This window comes from Schistocerca piceifrons, chromosome 9, assembly GCF_021461385.2.
Source record: "Schistocerca piceifrons isolate TAMUIC-IGC-003096 chromosome 9, iqSchPice1.1, whole genome shotgun sequence".
NCBI lineage: Eukaryota > Metazoa > Arthropoda > Insecta > Orthoptera > Acrididae > Schistocerca > Schistocerca piceifrons.
In genome coordinates this window covers 18775958-18799929 of record NC_060146.1, presented here as the reverse complement: position 1 = coordinate 18799929, position 23972 = coordinate 18775958, and the positions used below count along the sequence as shown (strand labels likewise).

General features: G+C 43.5%; 1 protein-coding gene across 1 annotated transcript in view; it reads left to right on the top strand.

Moving 5' to 3' along the window:
- Nucleotides 1-23972, top strand: part of LOC124717023 (esterase FE4-like) — a 115224-nt gene that overhangs the window by 40688 nt on the left and 50564 nt on the right. The window contains exon 4 of the mRNA XM_047243676.1: nucleotides 10011-10196. Within this exon, the coding sequence (XP_047099632.1) occupies nucleotides 10011-10196 (186 nt within the window). The remainder of the gene's footprint in view (nucleotides 1-10010; nucleotides 10197-23972) is intronic.

Sequence of the window (23972 nt, the reverse complement as noted above, 5' to 3'; positions counted from 1 at the left end):
TGAAACATCCAAATAAGTCGGCGGTAGCAGAGCACTGTTTGTCCGAATATCACGAAATGGGCTACCAATAAACCAGTGTCCTGGCACAGACATCTAAATACTGGGACAGCGTCGTTAGAGGGGCTATCAAAATTCGTACCAGGGACGAACTCATCAACCCAGATTGCGGCTACGACCTCAGCAGGGTGTGGGAACCATCTTTGAGTCTAATTACCATAAAAAGACGCTCAGCAAAGTAAACTAACGGGCGACTAGCGCGGACAAGCCCACTACACTGACGCCACCACGGACGCCGACGCCAGCGCCTCACCGACCACGGGCGCGGACCGCGGAGAGAACGCCTCGTGAGGGGAAGGGATTTAAGACGGCCGCCCGCCCTCAGGAGCTCAGTTCGTCAACGCACCTGAGGATGGCCACATGTCTGATCGCCGAAATATTGAGCCCGTTGGACACTATGGACCGGCAGTATACACGTGGACTGTTCGAGCAACAAATACGCCGGGAGAAACTGAAGAATCACATCGTTTATGTTATTCAAAAGCCAGCTGCAGTAATCTACACGTTTATGACTGTCATCCTTCTGTAATTGCTGCACAACCGTTATACGATATGGCTTCAAATTAAGACTTTTCAGTATTCGCTGGCAACTCGTCCAACTTTCATGCGCCTGCTGGCCAGTTTACGTGTAGACTTCTTTGGGTTCTGAATAATTCTTCAGCGAATGTCTGCATTAACTTATGGTGTGCGAACTGAAGCAAAACTGTGTTCTTTTACATTTTGCATGGATCATTGGTGCGCCAGTTTTAATGCAGACTCTGTATTGCTCTATTTGCTGGTACATCTACATCTACATTTACGTATTACTCTTCTATTCACAATTAAGTGCCTGGCAGAGGGTTCAATGAACCACCTGGGGACCCTTCCACTCTCGAATGGCGCGCGGGAAAAACGAGCACTTAACTTTTTCTGTGCGAGCCCTGATTTCCCTTATTTTATTGTGATGATCATTTCTCCTTATGTAGGTGGGTGCCAACAGAACGTTTTCGCAATCGGAGGAGAAACCGGGTGATTGAAATTTCGTGAGAAGATCCCGTCACAACGAAAAACGCCTTTGTTTTAGTGATTACCAGTCCAATTCACGTATTATGTCTGTGGCACTATCTCCCCTATTTCGCGATAATACAAAACGAGCCGCCTTTCTTTGAGCATTTCAATATCATCCGTCAGTCCCACTTGGTACGGATCCCACACCGCACAGCAATACTCCAGAATAGGGCGGACAAGTGTAGTGTAAGCAGTCTCTTTAGTAGATCTGTTGCAGCTTCTAAGTGTTCTGCCAGTGAATCGCAGTCTTTGGTTTGCTCTAGCCACAACATCCTCTATCCGGGTACTTGACCCCGAAAATTTCTCGAGTTTCCTCAATCGAACCTGTTTTTACATATGTTTCCATAATTTCAATTCTTTCTACTACCGAGAAAGTCACTTTGCAGACCGCAAAGAGAAACGTCTAATATTACCGATAAAGTAAACTGAAATGCCGACAGAGGAATGCTATTAATCGACTATTGCATAAAACTCCCCACTGTTGTAGCTGTTTATTTCAGAAGTCTGGATATTGCATTCACATTCAGTGGTGAGGCAGATTACCTTTGAAAGCGCCACGCGATATATTACCACTACAACATGTTTTTATAAGACATGTCGCAGACAAGCAGAGAACAAGCGGTGTAAACTCAACAAATGAAAATAATGTACTTCTAAACAGGTATAGCCACACAAAAAGTAGATAATATTACATGGAATCAAATTTTTATGTATTAATTATACAGGAAGAAACCGATGGGAACTTTATATTGTATTAGTTCCACACATATCTGCTATGCTGGCCTTTCAAACTGCGGCATGTGGCGACACGTATGGGCAGCACACAACAAATGTCAAATTGACAAGATCCACACTATATGCTCGGATATACGAGGATGATTCAGAAAGTAACAGAATATATTTCACTTACAGATGCAAACAAGGTGTCACTTATGTAAGTCCGCAGGCTTTCGTGGCCTTTGTCACTAAAGTTAAAATCTTCTGGGTTGTTAGGCCGCGTCATATTTTCTCTAAAAATAATCGACGTTTCGACCCCTCTGCTGGGACCTTCTTCAGCATCTTCCGATGTCCAGAGACTAGCGTCGCGTTCTCTTATAAAGGGGAGTTTTCCCGCGTTCGTGCTGCAGAAGTGGGAGTATTGGTTAAAATTCTTGTGGCTACCGTTGGTGGGCCATCGTCATAGGCTAATATTCCTCCACTTACGCACAAGACGGGGCGTTATTCGCTAAACTCTTGTGCATACTATTGGTGGCCCATCGTCATTGGATAGAAAGACACTATTCCACACTTCCGCTGGAGAATGGATACTGGCTGAAGTTCCTCCTACTGCTATTGTCTGGCCGTCATCATTGGCTACATGCGAAACGGACAGAGCTGGAGAGGGGGAATGTTTACGCACAATGTTTTTCTCCGCCGAGGCGACTTGCAGCGCGTTGTTTCTGTCGCTCGCACGCCGTGGCCGCGTATTTTCTTCCTTGATGGCGGGAAGCCAAGATGCCGGAACCCTATAGCCGTCCCCTCTATTCAAATTACATGCATTCTTGGAAATTTCACCCGCTTCTCGAACCTTCGCCAGCATACGTACGTCATTTAAATCGATGTCAGAGCCACAGTTCTCATGATGTTCCGCTACTGCCGATTTTACATTTTGTTTTAGTGGCGTGTGTCGTTCGTGTTCGTTAAAGCTTTCTCTACCAGTTCTTCCCGTTTCGCCTATATAGACTCTGCCGCAGCCACATGTCACTCGATAGACACCTGCAACGTGGAGACTATCAGGTGCATCGGTTTTTCGTCAGAAAAAATCTTTTATTTTGCTTTGATTAAAGAAAGACGTTCGGATACCGTTTTTCTCTAGAATCCTGCTTATGCAGTCAGTGAGCCCAGAGACGAAAGGTAACCTAACGGAGTGAGAAGGCGGTTCCTCGTCATTTTTATTAGCGTGGTTTACATTCCGCCTAAAAGCCCTGTCCTCTTTAAAAACTTCAACTCCGATTCCAAGTTGTCGTCATCGCTGATACGGAAGGCACGTCGCAGCTTTTGTTCCAAAAATGAACAGCATAGAGACAGAAGTGATGACACTTTCTGCAGGACCTGACCATCATTTTGCAGGACAGTGCTCAAGCACGGACAGTGCAAGCTGTTACTGATTTGTTTGACTGATGCGGCTGCTAAGTGCTAAACCACCTACTGCACTCCCCTGACATAAGCCCTCGTGAGTTCAACTCGATTTCTAAACTGAAGGAAACACTTGAGGGCATTCGCTTCAGAACTGTTACGAATTCGTCTGGCAATAGACCGCGCTGATTCAACTGTCAACACAACTGGCACCGCTAAGAGTATCCTACGACTTCCACATCGCTGGCAACAGCTTATACACAATGCTGGTGACTACTTCAAAGGTCAGTAAAACTTTGAAACACGTATCTATTTTGTACCAGCTGTAAATAAATAGTTGCCTCCATTAAAGATCCAATCCTCGTATTACGTGTGTATGACATCTTATGGGACTTAACTGCTAAGGTCATCAGTCCCCAAACTTACACACTACTTAACCTAAAGTATCCTAAGGGCAAACACACACACCCATGCCCGAGGAAGGACTCGAATCTCCGCCGGGATTAGCCGCACAGTCCATGACTGGAGCGCCTTAGACCGCTCGGCTAATCCCGTGTGGCAATCCTCGTATTGAATATTAAATATGTGCTCTTGTAAAAATATCACGTTTATTCAAGACTCAACTGAACAAACTATTAAGCTAAATAACTAATAAATGGGTGATGGTTGCTGTTCTTAATATCCTTCTCGGCTGAGCTATGAAACTACGTTTACAACTAGGTTTTGGAGCCCCGGCAGGATTGATCGTTAATTATGGAAGGGTCAGAAGAATCTTTCAATAGCGACATTCACGCACGTGCACTTGTCATACAGTTTCAAGACAAATACAAGAGTAAAGGAAAAACCTCACCAGTATGCACATGGTCAGCAAACAGTCGATCACTTGGCTTCAGTACCCGAAACAAGTGAACAAGAATTCATTGATAAAAATGAACTGTTAATAATTGCACCGTTCACGAAATTATGAAACTAATTTGGAAGTTTTACGCCGAGAATAACTATGACATGTAACGATTGTCACAATGCGCGAACAAGTGGTCATCACAAACAAAAATTATGCCTAAATTAACCAAATTAGTCAGGATGCATTACTATGAGACACGACCTGCGAACGTAAGGTTCTCAGACACGTATTTACCACGTGCTACGATAACAAAGACATTGGAAGCTAGATTAAGAACTGAAATCAAAATTAGCGAAGTTTCGGAAATACAGTAGAAGAAGAATGGGTAGCTTTGAGAGATGAAGTAGTGAAGGCAGCAGAGGATCAAGTAGGTAAAAAGACGAGGGCTAGTAGAAATCCTTGGGTAACAGAAGAAATATTGAATTTAATTGATGAAAGGAGAAAATATAAAAATGCAGTAAATGAAGCAGGCAAAAAGGAATACAAACGTCTCAAAAATGAGATCGACAGGAAGTGCAAAATGGCTAAGCAGGGATGGCTAGAGGACAAATGTAAGGATGTAGAGGTTTATCTCACTAGGGGTAAGATAGATACCGCCTACAGGAAAATTAAAGAGACCTTTGGAGAAAAGAGAACCTCTTGTATGAATATCAAGAGCTCAGATGGAAACCCAGTTCTAAGCATAGAAGAGAAAGCAGAAAGTTGAAAGGAGTATATAGAGGGTCTATACAAGGGCGATGTTCTTGAGGCCAATATTATGGAAATGGAAGAGGATGTAGATGAAGATGAAATGGGAGATACGATACTGCGTGAAGAATTTGACAGAGCACTGAAAGACCTGAGTCGAAACAAGGCCCCAGGAGTAGAGAACATTCCATTAGAACTACTGACGGCCTTGGGAGAGCCAGTCCTGACAGAACTCTACCATATGATGAACAAGATGTATGAGACAGGTGAAATACCCTCAGACTTCAAGAAGAATATAATAATTCCAATCCCAAAGAAAGCAGGCGTTGACAGGTGTGAAAAGTACCGAACTATCAGTTTAATAAGTCACAGCTGCAAAATACTAACGGGAATTCTTTACAGACGATTGGAAAATCTGGTAGAAGTCGACCTCAGGGAAGATCAGTTTGGATTCCGTAGAAATAATGGAACACGTGAGGCAATACTGACCCTACGACTTATCTTAGAAGAAAGATTAAGGAAAGGCAAACCTACGTTTCTAGCATTTGTAGACTTAGAGAAAGCTTTTGACAATGTTGACTGGAATACTCTCTTTCAAATTCTAAAGGTGGGAGGGGTAAAATACAGGAAGCGAAAGGCTATTTGCAGTTTGTACAGAAACCAGATGGCAGTTACAAGAGTCGAGGGGCATACAATGTTGACTGGAATACTCTCTTTCAAATTCTAAAGGTGGGAGGGGTAAAATACAGGAAGCGAAAGGCTATTTGCAGTTTGTACAGAAACCAGATGGCAGTTACAAGAGTCGAGGGGCATGATAGGGAAGCAGTGGTTGGGAAGGGAGTGAGACAGTGTTGTAGCCTATCCCCGGTGTTATTCAATCTGTATATTGAGCAAGTAGTGAATGAAACAAAAGAAAAATTCGGAGTAGGAATTAAAATCCATGGAGAAGAAATAAGAACTTTGAGGTTCACCAATGACATTGTAATTCTGTCAGAGACAGCAAAGGACTTGGAAGAGTAGTTGAACGGAATGGATGGTGTCTTGAAAGGAGGATATAAGAGGAACATCAACAAAAGCAAAACGAGGATAATGGAATGTAGTCGAATTAAGTCTGGTGATGCTGAGGGAATGAGATTAGGAAATGAGACACTTAAAGTAGTAAAGGAATTTCGGTATTTGGGGAGCAAAATAACTGATTATGGTCGAAGTAGAGAGGATATAAAATGTAGACTGGCAATGGCAAGGAAAGCGTTTCTGAAGAAGAGATATTTGTTAACATCGAGTATAGATTTAAGTGTCAGGAAGTCGTTTCTGAAAGTATTTGTATGGAGTGTAGCCATGTATGGAAGTGAAACGTGGACGACAAATAGTTTAGACAAGAAGAGAATAGAAGCTTTCGAAATTTGGTGCTACAGAAGAATGCTGAAGATTAAATGGGTAGATCACATAATGGCTCTGAGCACTGTGGGACTTAACATCTGTGGTCATCAGTCCCCTAGAGCTTAGAACTACTTAAACCTAACTAACCTAAGGAAATCACACACATCCATGCCCGAGGCAGGATTCGAACCTGCGGCCGTAGCGGTCTCGCGGTTCCAGACTGTAGCACCTAGAACCGCACGGCCACATCGCTGCCCCATGAATTTTGTCACCTACATCTACATCTACATGATTACTCTGCAATTCACACTTATGTGCCTGGCAGAAGCTTCATCGAACCATTTTCATACTACTTCTCTACCATTCCACTCTCGAATGGCGCGTGGGAAAAAGGAACACCTAAATCTTTCCGTTAGAGCTCTGATTTCTGTTATTTTATTATGGTGATCATTTCTCCTTCAGTAGGTGGGTGTCAACAAAATATTTTCGCATTCAGAAGAGAAAGCTGGTGACTGAAATTTCGTAAATAGATCACGCGGCAAAGGACACCGCGCCGGCCTGTGTGGCCGAGCGGTTCTAGGCGCTTCAGTCTGGAACCGCGTGACCGCTACGGTCGCAGGTTCGAGTCCTGCCTCGGGCATGGATGTGTGTGATGTCCTTAGGTTAGTTAGATTTAAATAGTTCTAAGTTCTAGGGGACTGATGACCTCATATTTTAAGTCCCATAGTGCTCAGAGCCATTTTTGAAAGGAGACCGCCTTTGTTTCTGTGACTGCCACCCCAACTCGCGTATCATATCAGTGACACTCTCACCCTTATTGCGCGAAAACACGAAACGAGCTGCCCTTCTTTGCACTTTTTCGATGTCCTCCGTCAATCCAACCTGGTAAGGATCCCACACCGAGCAGCAATATTCCAGCAGAGGACGGACAAGTGTAATGTAGGATTTCATTTTAGTGGGTTTGTCGCATTTTCTAAGTGTTCTGCCAGCAAAGCGCAGTCTTTATTTCGCATTCCCCACAGTATTATCTATGTGGTCTTACCAACTTGAGTTGCTCGTAATTGTAATTCCTAGTTATTTAGTCGAATTGACAGCCCTTAGATTTGTGCGATTTATCGTATACCCAAAATTTATCGGATTTCTTTTAGTACCCATGTGGATGACCTCGCACTTTTCTTTGTTTAGTGCCAATTGCCACTTTTCGCACCATACAGAAGTTCTCTCTAGATCATTTTGTAATTGGAATTGATCGTTTGATGATTTTACAAGACGGTAAATTACAGCGTCATCTGCAAACAATCTAAGGCGGCTGCTGAGATTATCACCTAGATCATTTATGTAAATCAGGAAAAGCAGAGGGCCTACGAAATTACCTTGCGGAACGCCAGAAATTATTTCTGTTCTACTCGATGATTTACCGTCTATTGCTACGAACTGTGACCTCTCTGAGAGGAAACCACGAATCCAGTCACATAACTGAGACGATACTCCAATATGCACGCACCTTGATTAATAGTCGCTTGTGAGGAACGGTATCAAAAGCCTTTTGGAAATCTACGAATATGGAATCGATCTGAGATCCCTTGTCGACAGCACTCATTACTTCATGGGAATAAAGAGCTAGCTGCGTTGCACAAGAACGATATTTTCTGAATCCGTGTTGGTTATGTATCAATAAGTTATTTTCTTCAAGGTGATTCATAATGTTCGAGTACAGTATATGCTCCAAAATCCTACTGCAAATTGAGGTCAGTGATATGGGTCTGTAATTCAATGGATTACTCGTGTTTCCTTTCTTGAATATTGGTATGACCTGTGCTACTTTCCAGGCTTTAGGAACAGATCTTTCGTCGAGTGAGCGTTTGTGTATGATTGCTATTGTGTCTCCATACTCTGAAAGGAACCTGATTGGTATACCATCTGGACCAGAAGACTTACCTTTCTTAAGTGATTTGAGTTGTTTCGCAACACCTAAGATATCTACTTTTATGTCACTCATACTAACAGTGTACATCAGTGTAAAACTTTTATTGTGAAGTAATTGGAAACGACAGATTCCTCACGTTGACATGGCTGGATGCCGACTGAACGGACAAACGCTCAGACAACACCCATTGTTGCTGCAGGTGAAAACGTAATCTGCTTTCTGGATAGCTCTCGTAGTCGGAATAGTATTGAATGCCATATATTTATCTGTCGTACAAGAAAAATTCGAGTCGATGCTTAGATGGGATGAAAATATTATTGCTGGCTGCCAGATCTGTGTACTGAATTTTCTCACCATATATATCCGAGATTAGCTGGAACTTTACACTACTGGCCATTAAAATTGCTACACCAAGAAGAAATATAGATGGTAAACGGGTATTCATTGGACCAATATATTATACTAGAACTGACATGTCATTACATTTTCACGCAATTTGGGTGCATACATTCTGAGAAATCAGTATCCAGAAAAATCACCTCTGACCGTAATAACGGCCTTGATACGCCTAGGCATTGAGTCAAACAGAGCTTGGATGGCGTGTACAGGTACAGCTGCCCATGCAGCTTCAACACGATACCACAGTTCATCAAGAGTAGTGAGTGGCGTATTGTGACGAGCCAGTTGCTCGGCCACCATTGACCAGACGTTTTCAGTTGGTGATAGATCTGGAGAATGTGCTGGCCAGGGCAGCAGTCTAACATTTTCTGTATCCAGAAAGGTCCGTACAAGACCCTGCAACATTCGGTCGTGCATTATCCTCCTGAAATGTAAGGTTTCGCAGGGATCGAATAAAGGGTAGAGCCACTGGTCATAACACATCTGAAATGTAACGTCCACTGTTCAAAGTGCCGTCAATGCGAACAAGAGGTGACCGAGACGTATAACCAATGGCACCCCATACCATGACGCCGGGTTATACGCCAGTACGCAGATGACGAATGCACGCTTCCAATGTGCTTTAACCGCGATGTCGCCAAACACGGATGCGACCATCATGATGCTGTAAACAGGACCTGGATTCATCCGAAAATATGATATGACGTTTTGCCATTCGTGCACCCAGGTTCGTCGTTGAGTACAACATCGCAGGCGCTCCTGTCTGTGGTGCAGCGTCAAGGGTAATCGCAGCCATGGTCTTCGAGCTGATAGTCCATGCTGCTGCAAACGTCATAGAACTGTTCGTGCAGATGGTTGTTGTCTTGCAAACGTCCCCATCTGTTGACTCAGGGATCGAGACATGGCTGCACGATCCGTTACAGTCATGCGGATGAGATGCCTGTCATCACGACTGCTAGTGATACGAGGCCGTTGGGATCCAGCACGGCGTTCCGTATTACACTCCTGAACCCACCGATTCCATATTCTGCTAACAGTCATTGGATCTCGACCAACGCGAGCAGCAATGTCGCGATACGTTAAACCACAATCGCGATAGGCTACAATCCGACCTTTATCAAAGTCGGAAACGTGATGGTACGCATTTCTCCTCCTTACACGAGGCATCACAACGACGTTTCACCAGGGAACGCCGTTCAACTGCTGTTTGTGTATGAGCAATCGGTTGGAAACTTTCCTCATGTCAGCACGTTGTAGGTGTCGCCAACGGCGCCAACCTTGTGTGAATGCTCTGAAAAGCTAATCATTTGCATATCACAGCATCTTCTTCCTTTCAGTTAAGTTTCGCGTCTGTAGCACGTCATCTTCGTGGTGTAGCAATTTTAATGGACAGTAGTGTAATCATGCATTCTTGCTGCTACACTGGTATTGTTTGCTTTCTTACATGTGTCGCAACTTTAACGACCAGCATTTTATGTATTCACTTTGTTGCAGGCTTCCTGAGTACAGGGGACAACGTCGTTCCTGGTAACATGGGCTTCAAGGACCAGGTGTTGGCGCTGCAGTGGGTTCGGGACAACATCTCCAGCTTCGGAGGCGACCCCGACAACGTCACCATCTTCGGGTGCAGCGCTGGCGGCTGGTCCACCCACGCCCTCGTCCTCTCTCCAATGGCAAAGGGTAAACATATGGTAGCATCAACGACCTGTCTGTTGATTGTAGCAGTCATGTACAGGCAGATGTGTAATCATTTAGGTATAATTGTATGATAGTGACAGTGGGTCACCATCAGATACTAATTTAAGTTTGGAATTAAGTAATGAATAAATGAATGAACAAAGAAATGACGGAACAAATGATTGACGGTACAAATGTGGGAATGAATCAATCTTTCCTTCCAACCATTCACAAGTCAAACTCCCACATTGGTGTAGATTACATATTCTCTCTGGCAGTCTGCCACATTTCAAAAGTAGGGCAAATCCTACACAAAGATGAATCTTTTGTAGTTTTTCTCATCTCGTAAGTACTGTTATGGAACATGTTGCTCAGTCAAATGGAATTCAAGCCAGTGTTGAGATCGAAGACGGTAGAGACTGTCTACAGCTCGACTAACATACGTGAAAGTTTAGTTTTCTTAAATTTTAAAATCAGGGTACCCACAGATTTTTAATATTGACACCATAACTGATAAGCCCATAGTGGTTTATTTCCAACATCATATCACTATTTTGAAAAAATCAAAGAAAATTCATCGTAGGTCACTATGTTTAAATTCAGAACATTTTCCACGGCTGTGTTAGAAACAGAAGTTCTGCTGCCTTTCATGCGCAAGGCTTGAATCTGCTGGGAACAGTTTCAGTCAAATTTCTGAATCCCTGTGGGGGAATGGCAGTCCATTCTTTCTCAAGAGCCAAAGCCAGAGTAGATAGTGATTTAGGACGAAGGGATTCTGAGCAACGTTGACGTTCAAAGTCTTAACAAAAGTGTTGTATTGGGTTTCGGTCTGGCGTTGTGCGAACAGTAAAAAACATACAGAAATAAAATTAGGCAAAGTGCTGTTGAAGCAGAACTGTAGGAAATTAGTGAGAGTCACAATGGGGTATAACCACAAACTACGATGTTCCCATAAAATAGCATCACATGTCGTATGGCAGTGTGACAACATATACTACGAGGGTGAGTCAAATGAAAAACTTAAATTTGTAATAATAAATCACAATTTCGCGCCGTTATACTATAAGTGAAATGCAAAATGGTTAAGCAGGGATGGCTAGAGGACAAATGTAAGGATGTAGAGGCTTATCTCACTAGAGGTAAGATAGATACTCCCTACAGGAAAATTAAAGAGACCTTTGGAGAAAAGAGAACGACTTACATAAATATCAAGACACAGACGGAAACCCAGTTCTAAGCAAAGAAGGGAAAGCAGAAAAGTGGAAGGAGTATATAGAGGGTCTATACAAGGGGGATGTACTTGAGAACAATATTATGGAAATGGAAGAGGACGTGGATGAAGATGAAATGGGAGATACGATACTGCGTGAAGAGTTTGACAGAGCACTGAAAGACCTAAGCCAAAACAAGGCCCCGGAAGTAGACAACATCCCATTAGAACTACTGATAGCCTTTGGAGAGCCAGCCCTGACAAAACTCTACCATCTGGTGAGCAAGATGTATGAGACAGGCGGAATACCCTCAGACTTCAAGAAGAATATAATAATTCCAATCCCAAAGAAAGCAGGTGTTGACAGATGTGAAAATTACCGAACTATCAGTTTAATAAGTCACAGCTGCAAAATACTAACGCGAATTCTTTACAGACGAATGGAAAAACTGTTGGAAGCCGACGTCGGGGAAAATCAGTTTGGATTCCGTAGAAATGTTGGAACACGCGAGGCAATACTGACCTTACGACTTATCTTAGAAAATAGATTAAGGAAAGGCAAAACCTACGTTTCTAGCATTTGTAGACTTAGAGAAAGCTTTTGACAATGTTGACTGGAATACTCTCTTTCAAATTCTAAAGGTGGCAAGGGTAAAATACAGGGAGCGAAAGGCTATTTGCAATTTGTACAGAAACCAGATGGCAGTTACAAGAGTCGAGGGGCATGATAGGGAGGCAGTGGTTGGGAAGGGAGTGAGACGGTGTTGTAGCCTATCCCCGGTGTTATTCAATCTGTATATTGAGCAAGTAGTGAATGAAACAAAAGAAAAATTCGGAGTAGGTATTAAAATCCATGGTGAAAAAATAAAAACTTTGAGGTTCGCCGATGACATTGCAATTCTGTCAGAGACAGCAAAGGACCTGGGAGAGCAGCTGAACGGAATGGATAGTGTCTTGAAAGGAGGATATAAGATGAACATCAACAAAAGCTAAACGAGGATAATGGAATGTAGTCGAATTAAGTCGGGTGATGCTGAGGGAATTAGATTAGGAAATGAGACACTTAAAGTAGTAAAGGAATTTCGGTATTTGGGGAGCAAAATAACTGATGATGGTCAAAGTAGAGAGGATATAAAATGTAGACTGGCAATGGCAAGGAAAGCGTTTCTGAAGAAGAGAAATTTGTTAACATCGACTATAGATTTAAGTGTCAGGAAGTCGTTTCTGAAAGTATTTGTATGGAGTGTAGCCACGTATGGAAGTGAAACATGGACGATAAACGGTTTGGACAAGAAGAGAATAGAAGCTTTCGAAATGCGGTGCTACAGAAGAATGCTGAAGATTAGATGGGTAGATCACATAATGGCTCTGAGCACTATGGGACTTAACATCTGTGGTCATCAGTCCCCTAGAACTTAGAACTACTTAAACCTAACTAACCTAAGGACATCACACAAAGCCATGCCGAGGCAGGATTCGAACCTGCGACCGTAGTGGTAGCGCTGTTCCAGACTGTAGCGCCTAGAACCGCTCGGCCACCCTGGCCGGCCAGATCACATAACTAATGAGGAGGTACTGAATAGAATTGGGGAGAAGAGGAGTTTGTGGCACAACTTGACTAGAAGAAGGGACCGGTTGGTAGGACATGTTCTGAGGCATCGAGGGATCACAAATTTAGCATTGGAGGGCAGCGTGGAGGGTAAAAATCGTAGAAGGAGACCAAGAGATGAATACACTAAGCAGATTCAGAAGCATGTAGGTTGCAGTAAGTGCTGGGAGATGAAGAAGCTTGCACTGGATAGGGTAGCATGGAGAGCTGCATCAAACCAGTCTCAGGATTGAAGACCACAACAACAACAACAATAACATAACTGCTTGACTTGATGAGCCAAACTCTTCAGGGAATACCAACAAGTACGATACGAGGAAGAATCACAAACTTTTAATTGTAACTTCAAAAAAAAAAAAAAAAAAAGCAAGCTGTGACCGAAAAATCTGGTAGTATTCTCAGCCCTACAGATACATAGTCAGTAAGACAGATCGCTGATAAAAGTGGGGTTGCGCGCCTGTAAGTTCTTTCCTCTTAGACAAATAAAAACGACACATTACGAAGAAATTATCCGAATTGGACAGAAATCGGTACATGTGATGTACATTTACAGACAAACGAATCATTATAACTTCAGAAAAATTTGGTGGTTGTTTCAAGAGAAAGAGGTTCATAAATAAAGTCCATGTGTTACTCTTATTCAAGTAATTATACATAATGCTTCAGACGTTCTCAATTTTGGCGAGATCCAACGACCCTGCTGGTAGGGTTTGGCAAGCACGGAGACATGCAGTAAGAATTCTCGCCTCCTGTGGATGGGCGTTACCTCGCTGGAACGAAAGCCGAGGATGGCTTCTCACAAAGAACAAAAACATGGAGCGCAGAATGCCGCCGACGTACCGCCGTTCTACGAGGGTACCGCGGCTGACAACCAAACGGCTCCTGCTAGGAAATGAAGCGCCGCTCCAGACCATCACCCCTCGCTGTCGGGCCATGTGGTGGCTGAAAGACTGGCATCACACCACTGTCTGGGTCACGGAATCTCATAGACTGGAGCAGAATTGTCTTCAGTGATCAGTCCCGCTTCGAAGTGATTTCCGATGCTCAGCGTATTACCAGAAGTTTTGGCCTGGGATGCCAAGTCTTTTCTCAGCACGGCACGTGTCGTTGTCATCCTCAGCACCCTTACAGTACATCAGTATGTCGATGTACCGACGATATTCCACGCACCGTACTGTTATCCTTCGTGAAAACCCAGCCTGGGCTTACATTTTATAAATTTCATGTATTAATTTCGATTTAAATTCTTTTGTTTTATCGCGCCGTTTCTTCGTCCACATTATTGCATTCATTATATCTAATTCTCAATTTGTAATTGTAAGTCCGTTTTTCATTTAAATCTTCATCTGTGTTATTTTGTTCGTAGAGCAACAAGTAGTTAGTTTATTTTTCAAATTACCATGCAAAAAATTGCACATCTGGTAACGAAAAATCCACTTTTGACACCGCTGCACAGTGAATATTAATAGATTATTGCGTCCTTTGCTTTTTAACTGATAGATCGGAATTTTCAAACAATTGAATATCATGACAGATAAGTGTAATTAAATTTTCTATTGGAAAAAGAATGATAGAAAGAAAAAATAAAATAAATGAAGAAAGTTCATACGGCGATTTAAACTACGTGACCAAAGAATAAAAATAAATAAATAATTAAAACCAAGTTATTGATAAAAAATGCTTTAAGTCATTTCGATACAGATTTAAAAATAAAATAGTTCACTATATCTGACGAGATTCGAACTCACAACATCTTGCATGTGGAGTTATTATCGTATTTTTTTTTTTTTTCCTATCCATTACACCACTCAAGCAGACTATACAGGGTGTTACAAAAAGGTACGGCCAAACTTTCAGGAAACATTCCTCACACACAAATAAAGAAAAGATGTTATGTGGATATGTGTCCGGAAACGTTTAATTTCCATGTTAGAGCTCATTTTAGTTTCGTCAGTATGCACTGTATTTCCTCGATTCACCGCCAGTTGGCCCAATTGAAGGAAGGTAATGTTGACTTCGGTGCTTGTGTTGACATTGCGACTTCATGCACGATGGAGCTCCTGCACATTTCAGTCCAAGTGTTCGTACGCTTCTCAACAACAGATTCGGTGACCGATGGATTGGTAGAGACGGACCAATTCCATGGCCTCCACGCTCTCCTGACCTCAACCCTCTTGACTTTCATTTATGGGGGCATTTGAAAGCTCTCGTCTACCCAACCCCGGTACCAAATGTAGAGACTCTTCGTGCTCGCATTGTGGACGGCTGTGATACAATACGCCATTCTCCAGGGCTGCATCAGCGCATCAGGGATTCCATGCGACGGAGGGTGGATTCATGTATCCTCTGTAACGGAGGAGATTTTGAACATTTCCTGTAACAAAGTGTTTGAAGTCACGCTTGTACGTTCTGTTGCTGTGTGTTTCCATTCCATGATTAATGTGTTTTGAAGAGAAGTAATAAAATGAGCTCTAACATGGAAAGTAATCGTTTCCGGTCACATGTCCACATAACATATTTTCTTTCTTTGTGTGTGAGGAATGTTTCCTGAAAGTTTGGCCGTACCTTTTTGTAACACCCTGTATAGTTCGCCTTTTTTAACGGTATTGAGCACCATGCAAAATTCCTAAACTTTTTTCGTCAAATACTCTCAAACGAAGGCGCACCAAGGTGAGTGGCTGCAGGACCTGATACCTGGTATCTTTACCTACATTACCGTATATTCGGTTTCAAGAAGTCAATTGTACCGCTGTGGATGTCTCCTCGTGAATACCTTTAGGAAGGGTTAAACGCTGTCTCTGCTGAGAAACCCTTCGTCCAACACCACTACATTCTCTGGTTGCTGCTCTTCAGGAAGAATGGCATGCCATTCCTCCGCAGACATTTAGACACCTCACTAACAGTGCCACCCCCCCCCCCCCTCCCCCAATAGAATTCATGCCTTCATACGTCCCATATTAGCATCAAATAAGATATGTCCGAATACTTTTTATCGAGAAACTAACTAAACTCCTCCCGAACAGGCCATGAAGGCCCAACGGTACCGATCGCCCGCCGTGTCGTCCTCAGTCCATAGGCACGACTGGATGCGGATATGGAGGGGCACGTGGCCAGCACACCGCTCTCCCGGCCGTATGCCAGCTTACGAGACCGGAGCCGCTATTTCTCAATCAAGTAGCTCTTCAGTTTGCCTCACAAGGGCCGAGTGCACCCCGCTTGCCAACAGCGTTCGGCAGACCGGATGGTCACCCATCCAAGTGATAGCCCAGCCCGACAGCGCTTAACTCCGGTGATCTGACAGGAACCTGTGTTACAACTGCGGCAGGGCGGTTGGTACTTTTTATGAGATAGGGTAAGTCACAGATGTGTAAGTGACAGATGTTGCAACTGACAATAATTACTTACTTGACACTAAGGACTCTCCCTTTAACCTGTGACTGAATGACAGTCGCTTGACCGAAACTGTCCCTAGATGAACACACGTTGAGCAGCTGCTGGTGGTTTCGAGACGCCTTTATTTCAGTGCGAGAGTGGCACAGAAACGAGCCGTGGGCTTACAATGGAATCCTTGAAGGAAAGAACTCCATCTTTTCCCGAAACGCTACTAACGAGGGAAACTTCCCACCGTATCCCAGTCAGGTTTAGTGGTAAGAGAGCCCAGTGAACAGACCGTCAAAAACTGTACACATATCGAGCATGAAAAGAGGGTGAATGTGTACTGAACTGTAAAAAAGAAAGGAAAATAGAAACAGGGAACGGTCCAAGAACAAAAAGTTCAGTATGAACAGCGGGGAGCAGAAATGGCGTCGTGGTTAAGTGGTTATGGCGTTGGACTGCTACGCGGCCGAGCTTTATTCAAATTTGTGTCTGTGTCGTGGTGTAACGTCCGTTTGCAACAGCGAGGTCTACGATACGGACCTATAATGACAGTTGATTCTGCACAACTACTCTATTAGCAGCCGAAAGGAAGCGGCTTTCGAATGGGAACCACAAACGTTTGACCACAAGACGACATGTCAAACGAATCCTCCACCAGAAAACACGTCTGGTGTGTCACGCACGGCACTACTGGCAGTACATGTGTCATATGATAGGAACCTCTTACCGACGCAGCTAATTTGTACGACTGGTAAGAGGGTGAGATACACCTCCTTGCCCAGTGTAGGTGTTTTTATGAATGCGAATGTGATCACTCCCAAGGAAATGATGAAAACATAATAGTTCGTCACGTAAGCCGCAGGAAATGAACGCAACAGTTTCGCAATCACACAGTTTCTCTGTGCTCTGTCAAAGCATATGTCTTTAGCGTTTTTGAAGTTGCGTACCGTTTTGGAAGTCGTGACACTTGAATTCCTTTGTTGTAACATAGTTCACACCCATTTATTTGTTGTTTTCATTTCTGTGAGACGTCTATATGTTATCTCGCTGCTCTCACTATTCATCACGTTTGCTTGCGACGGAAACGTATTCTAACCACATGACTCATATTCTGTAACCAATGTATAGTATGGCAACTGCCAAGACTACAGAAAGAGAACAAACATTTCAACGACGGGACGTTCATAGCGTTGAGGAAAGCGGACATTAGCGAGCAGGATTCGCATTGTATTAGTACGTTCTTGCGGAGAGTGCTACGATACCAGATTGGTGTTGTGTGTCCTTCATCATTTCTCTGTAATAAAAAAAACTGTGTAACGGAATCAACGATTAACTTGAAAGGATGTATTGTGACATCCGCCCAGACCAAACGCAACAAACAATACCGAACAAAATGAAAAAAAAATGAAAAAAAACACCATGACCACTTTCCCACGACACCATTGCTGTGTCAGGTTGCTCTTTATCGCACTTGTTGTTCTTGGACCGCTCACTGTTTATATTTTGCTTTTCTTTTCATAGTTCAGTACACCTTCTTCCTGGCTTCATGCTTGATCTGTGCACAGTTTTTTTATGGGTTATCCGATGGGCAATCTTACCACTAAATCTGAGGGGGTTGCAATGGGGATTTTCCCTTGTGAGGAATCGGACATCTTAAACTCAGCGAAAACTGTTATTGTAAGAATTTATGTTTTTTCGACTAGTTTCGATCTTAAATCATCATCAGATCGACAAATATTACCAAGAATGTGGTAGATTGTCCGTGTCCATCAAAATACAGGCAGAACCTGCCAGCCGTCTCAACCAAGCGCCTGGGTTTCACGATATACACTGACGAAAATGGGAAACGTTACACCATCAAGCACCAGTCCTATACTTCTCAAACATCATGAAAATGTTGAACACATAACGGGCATTCAATGCATAAACTTCCATTGCAATCGGAATTGATTTCCGCCATCAGAGTGAGTATGAGATATCACACGTACTGCTACGAGAACACACTTGCATAAGGCTTGTCCAGACTCTCTGCTGTGTGATATTTATATTTCTTTCGCTTTTACTACAGATCCGTTTCGATTATTGTTGCCGTTATCAACTGACCAGCTGTAAATATGAGTGACACTTTCAATGTACACTGAAGAGATAAAGAAAGTAGTACACCTACCTAATATCGTGTAGGGCACCCGCGAGCACGCAGAAGTGCCGCAATACGACGTGGCGTGGACTCGAAGTAGTGATGGAGGGAACTGACACCATGAATCCTGCAGGGTGTCCATAAATCGTAGAGTACGAGGGGGCAAAGATCTCTTCTGAACAGCACATTGCAAGGCATCCCAGATATGCTCAATAACGTTAATGTCTGCGGAGTTTGGTGGCTATCGGAAGTGTTTAAACTCGGAATAGTGTTCCTGGAGCCACTCTGTAGCAATTATGGACGTCTGGGGTGTCGCATTGCCCTGCTGGAATTGCGCAAGTCCGTCGAAATGCACAATGGACATGAATGAGTGCAGGTGATCAGCCAGGATGCTTACGTACCTGTCACCTGTCAGAGTCGTATCTAAGCGAATCAAGGATCCCATATCATTCCAACTGCACACGGCCCACGCCATAACAGAGCCAGCTTGAACAGCCGCCTGCTGACATTCAGGGTCCATCGATTCATGAAGTTGTCTCCATACCCTTTCACGTCTATCTGTTCGATACAATTTGAAACGAGACTCGTCCCACGAGGGAACATGTTTCCAGCCATCAAGAGTCCAATGTCGGTATTGACAGACCCAGGCGAGGCATAAAGCTTTGTGTCGTGCAGTTATCAAGGGCACACCAGTGGTCCTTCGGTTCTGAAAGCCCATATCGATGATGTTTCGTAGAATGGTTCGCACGCCGACACGCCCAGTAGTGATATCTGCAGCAATTTGCGGAAGGGTTGCACTTCTGTCACGTTGAACGATTCTCTTCAGCCATCATTGGTCGCGTTGTTGCAGGATCTATTTCTGGCCACAGCGAAATCGATCTGATGTTTCACCGGATTCCTGATATTCACGGGGCACTCGTGAAATGGTCGTGCGGGAAAATTCCCACTTTATCGCTACCTAGCAGATGCTGTGTCCCATCGCTCGTGCACTGACTTTAACACCAAACTAACTTTAATCATGATAATGTGCCATTGTAGCGGCAGTAACAGATCTAAAAATTACGCCAGACACTTGTTGTCTTATACAGGGTGGTCCATTCATCGTGACCGTGCCAAATATCTCACGAAATAAGCGTCAAAAGAAAAAACTACAAAGAAAGAAAGTAGTCTACCTTTAAGGGGGAAACCAGATGGCGCTATGGTTGGCCCGCTAGATGGCGTTGCCCTAAATCAAACGGATCTCAACTGCCTTTTTTCAAATAGGAACCCCCATTTTTTATTACATATTCGCGTGGTACGTAAAGAAATATGAATGTTTAAGTTGGACCACTTTTTTCGCTTTGTGATAGATGGCGCTGTAATAGTCACAAACATATGGCTCACAATTTTAGACCAACAGTTGGTAACAGGTAGGTTTTTTAAATTAAAATACAGAACGTAGGTGCGTTTGAACATTTTTTTCGGTTGTTCCAATGTGATACATGTACCTTTGTGAACTTATCATTTCTGAAAACGCATGCTGTTACAGCGCGAGTACCTGTAAATACCACATTAATGCAATAAATGCTCAAAATGATGTCCGTCAACCTCAGTGCATTTGGCAATACGCCTAACGACATTCGTCTCAACAGCGAGTAGTTCGCCTTCTGTGGTGTTCTCACATGCATTGACAATGCGCTGACGTATGTTGTCAGGCGTTGTCGGTGGATCACGATAGCAAATATCATTCAACTTCCCCACAGAAAGAAATCCGGGGACGTCAGATCCGGTGAACGTGCGGGCCATGGTATGGTGCTTCGACGACCAATACACCTGTCATGAAATATGCTATTCAGTACCGCTTCAACCGCACGCGAGCTATGTGCCGGACATCCATCATGTTGGAAGTACTTCGCCATTCTGTCATGCTGTGAAACATCTTGTAGTAACATCGGTAGAACATTTCGTAGGAAATCAGCATATATTGCACCATTTAGACTGCCATCGATAAAATGGGGGCAATTATCCTTCCACCCATAATGCCGCACCATGCATTAACCCGCCAAGGTCGCAGATGTTCCACTTGTCGCAGCCATCGTGGATTTTCCGTTGCCCAATAGTGCATATCATGCCAGTTTACGTTACCGCCGTTGGTGAATGACGCTTCGGCGCTAAATAGAACGCTTGCAAAAAATCTGTCATTGTCCCGTAATTCCTCTTGTGCCCAGTGGAAGAACTGTACACAACGTTCATAGTCGTCGCCATGCAATTCCTGGTGCATAGAAAAATGGAACGGGTGCATTCGATGTTGATGTAGCATTCTCAACACCGACGTTTTTGAGATTCCCCAATACGTCTGCTACTGATGTGCGGATTAGCCGCGACAGCAGCTAAAACACTTAGCTGGGCATCATCATTTGTTGCAGGTCGTGGCTGACGTTTCACATGTGGCTGAACACTTCCTGTTTCCTATCCGGCGAACGGTCCGGACACTTGGATGATGTGGTCCAGGATACCGAGCAGCATACATAGCACACACCCGTTGGGCATTTTGATCACAATAGCCATAGATCAACACGATATCTACCTTTTCCGAAATTGGTAAACGGTCCATTTTAACGCGGGTAATGTATCACTAAGCAGATACCTTCTGCACTGGCGGAATGTTACGTGATACCACGTACTTACACGTTTGTGACTATTAGAGGGTCATCTATCACAAAGCGAAAAAAGTGGCCCAAGTAAAACATTGATATTTCTTCCACACGAATATGTAATAAAACATGGGGGTCCCCATTTAAAAAAACGCAGTTGATACCCTTTTGACCGATGGCAGTGCCATCTAGCGGGCCGACCATAGCGCCATCTGGTTTCCCCCTTCAAGCTAGACGAGTTTCGTTCTTTGTAGTTATTTCGTTTGATGCTTATTTTGTGAGATATCTGGCTCAGTCACGATCAATGGACCACCCTGTATATGCGCTGCCGACCGCAGCGTCATATTCTGCCTGTTTACGTATCTCTGTATTTCAATACGCATGCCTATGCCACTTCTTTGCGCTTGAGTGTACATATTTATGTTATGGTAGAACATTGAGCATGGATTGCTACTTACTTACATTATTGTCTCTCTGTAGTGGCATACACATTACATCGTTGCCAACTGTGTTTTGACTGTCGGTCTATATTTATTGAATTAAGTTAGTAATTAATACGTAATGACGGTAATCTGACAGTTATGGAGCTACGATGTCATACGCTTATCAAATATAAGTGTGGTGTCACCGCCAGACACCACACTTGCTAGGTGGTAGCTTTAAATCGGCCGCGGTCCATTAGTACATGTCGGACCCGCGTGTCGCCACTGTGTGATCGCAGATCGAGCGCCACCACAAGGCAGGTCTCGAGATACGGAATAGCACTCGCCCCAGTTGTACGGACGACGTAGCTAGCGATGCACACTGACGAAGCCTCGCTCATTAGCAGAGCAGATAGTTAGAATAGCCTTCAGCTAAGTCCATGGCTACGACCTAGCAAGGCGCCATTAGTAACATTGCATGTATCTATGGAGTCTCACTTATATCGTCAATAGCGATGTATACAACAAGGATGGATTAAAGTTAAGTATTCCAGAAGCTACTTACTTTTCTTTATAGCATTCATTACGTATCCTGTTTCAGACCTCACGCCTTCCTGCTTTAGCTTAGCGCGTGCCTTTCGGCTTCCTCTCATTGTGTCTAGGCTGTCTTGTCTAGACACAACAATAAGCACTGTTATACAGATGATCTATACATTATTTGTTTGCGCGTACATCTATGGCTGCCGTATGATTGCAGTAATCTATGTTTATAGCGATAGTAGGTGCTATTAATTTATAGGGGTTTATTGAATAGGGGTTTTATTTCACGTGTGTGCTTTTGTTAACTTCTATTTTCGATAAGTTTCCAGGAATTGTTTCCTCATACATTTTGAGTTTTCGCTCTGACATTCGTTTTCAGATTACTTCTATGAGCAACGATGTCAAGGTCCTGTTTTGATGTGCATTATCTTTAGCTGTGCACTGCGCTTTGAATTTATCCGCTTTATTTTTCGAGCATTTCAATAGAAATTATTAAATATCACTTGACACGTACATGGCACAAACAGAATGAAAGCTACATTTCCTGGATTCTCCTTTTATATTGGTATTGCGACGGTGCAAAGCTGTTTCTTCCATATACGACATAACGCATTTCCTTTTTTGGAAATGAACTCACGAATTTCCGTATAAGACAGCAACCAGTTTCATTTTCAAAATAAATAATTCCTAAGTTCTAAATTTTGTAATTTTTCCGAAACTTGTAATCAGATTTTGAAGACTGGAACGCCACTGAATTTTTCTTTTTATAGACTACATGCTAGCAGCATAAATTACCATAGTTCGATTTGAAAAAGCGAAGTTGATACCGATATTTGTGTAATTAACATAGCTATAATAGATTATACGCGATTTAGTAAGGACTCTCTCACAGATCATCTCAGTGGAAATACAATTACAGTATCACAAAACGTTCCGAAAATATCTGCAGTGAACTGCTTAGCTGAATCTGGCTTTGTACATACTTTTTGTGGCAATAAATCGTCTCCCCATTTCATATATTTCTGTACTAATAATGATTAAAAATAGAAACTAATCTAAAATCATAAAAATGATTAATATAACAGCTTTTGCAAGTTTAAAAATTCTTCTCTGACTTATTTGAGTGCTGTGAAGCACTGCGCGCATAAAGCTATTCAGGAAGTTCAGAAAACCAGCACTCGTGGCAGAGCGCAAACAGATTCCATTGCCTTCTAAGTGCATCTCGCTTAAGGATAAAGTAAGGGAGATTACGCCCGCCCAGTTAGCTGAGCGGTCTAGCGCACAGCTTTCCGGCTTGGGAAGGAGCACCTGGTCCCCGGCGGACTTGTGTCGAGGTCCGGTGAGCCGGCCAGTCTGTGGATGGTTTTTAGGCGGTTTTCCATCTGCCTCGGCGAATGTGGGCTGGTTCCCCTTATTCCGCCTCAGCTACACTATGTCGGCGATTGCTGAGCAAAAAAGTTCTCCACGTGCGCGTACACCACCTTTACTCTACAACGGAAACATAGGGGTTACACTCGTCTGGTGTGAGACGTTCCTTAGGAGAGGGGGGGGGGGGTCCACCGGGGGCTAAACTTCACAATAATCCTGAAAGAGTGAGTCGTTGTGGAGCGGCGGGGGGCTGATGTGGACTGCTGTAGTCGTCGACCTACAATACAATACAATACAAAGGAGATTAGGGTCCTAACCATACTGGCTACAACTTGTCTCTCGCTTCCTTCGGGAGTGGAATAGGTTCAAATGGTTCAAATGGCTCTGAGCACTATGGGACAACATCTGAGGTCATCAATCCACTAGAACTTAGAACTACTTAAACCTAACTAACCTAAGAACATCACACACATTCATGCCCG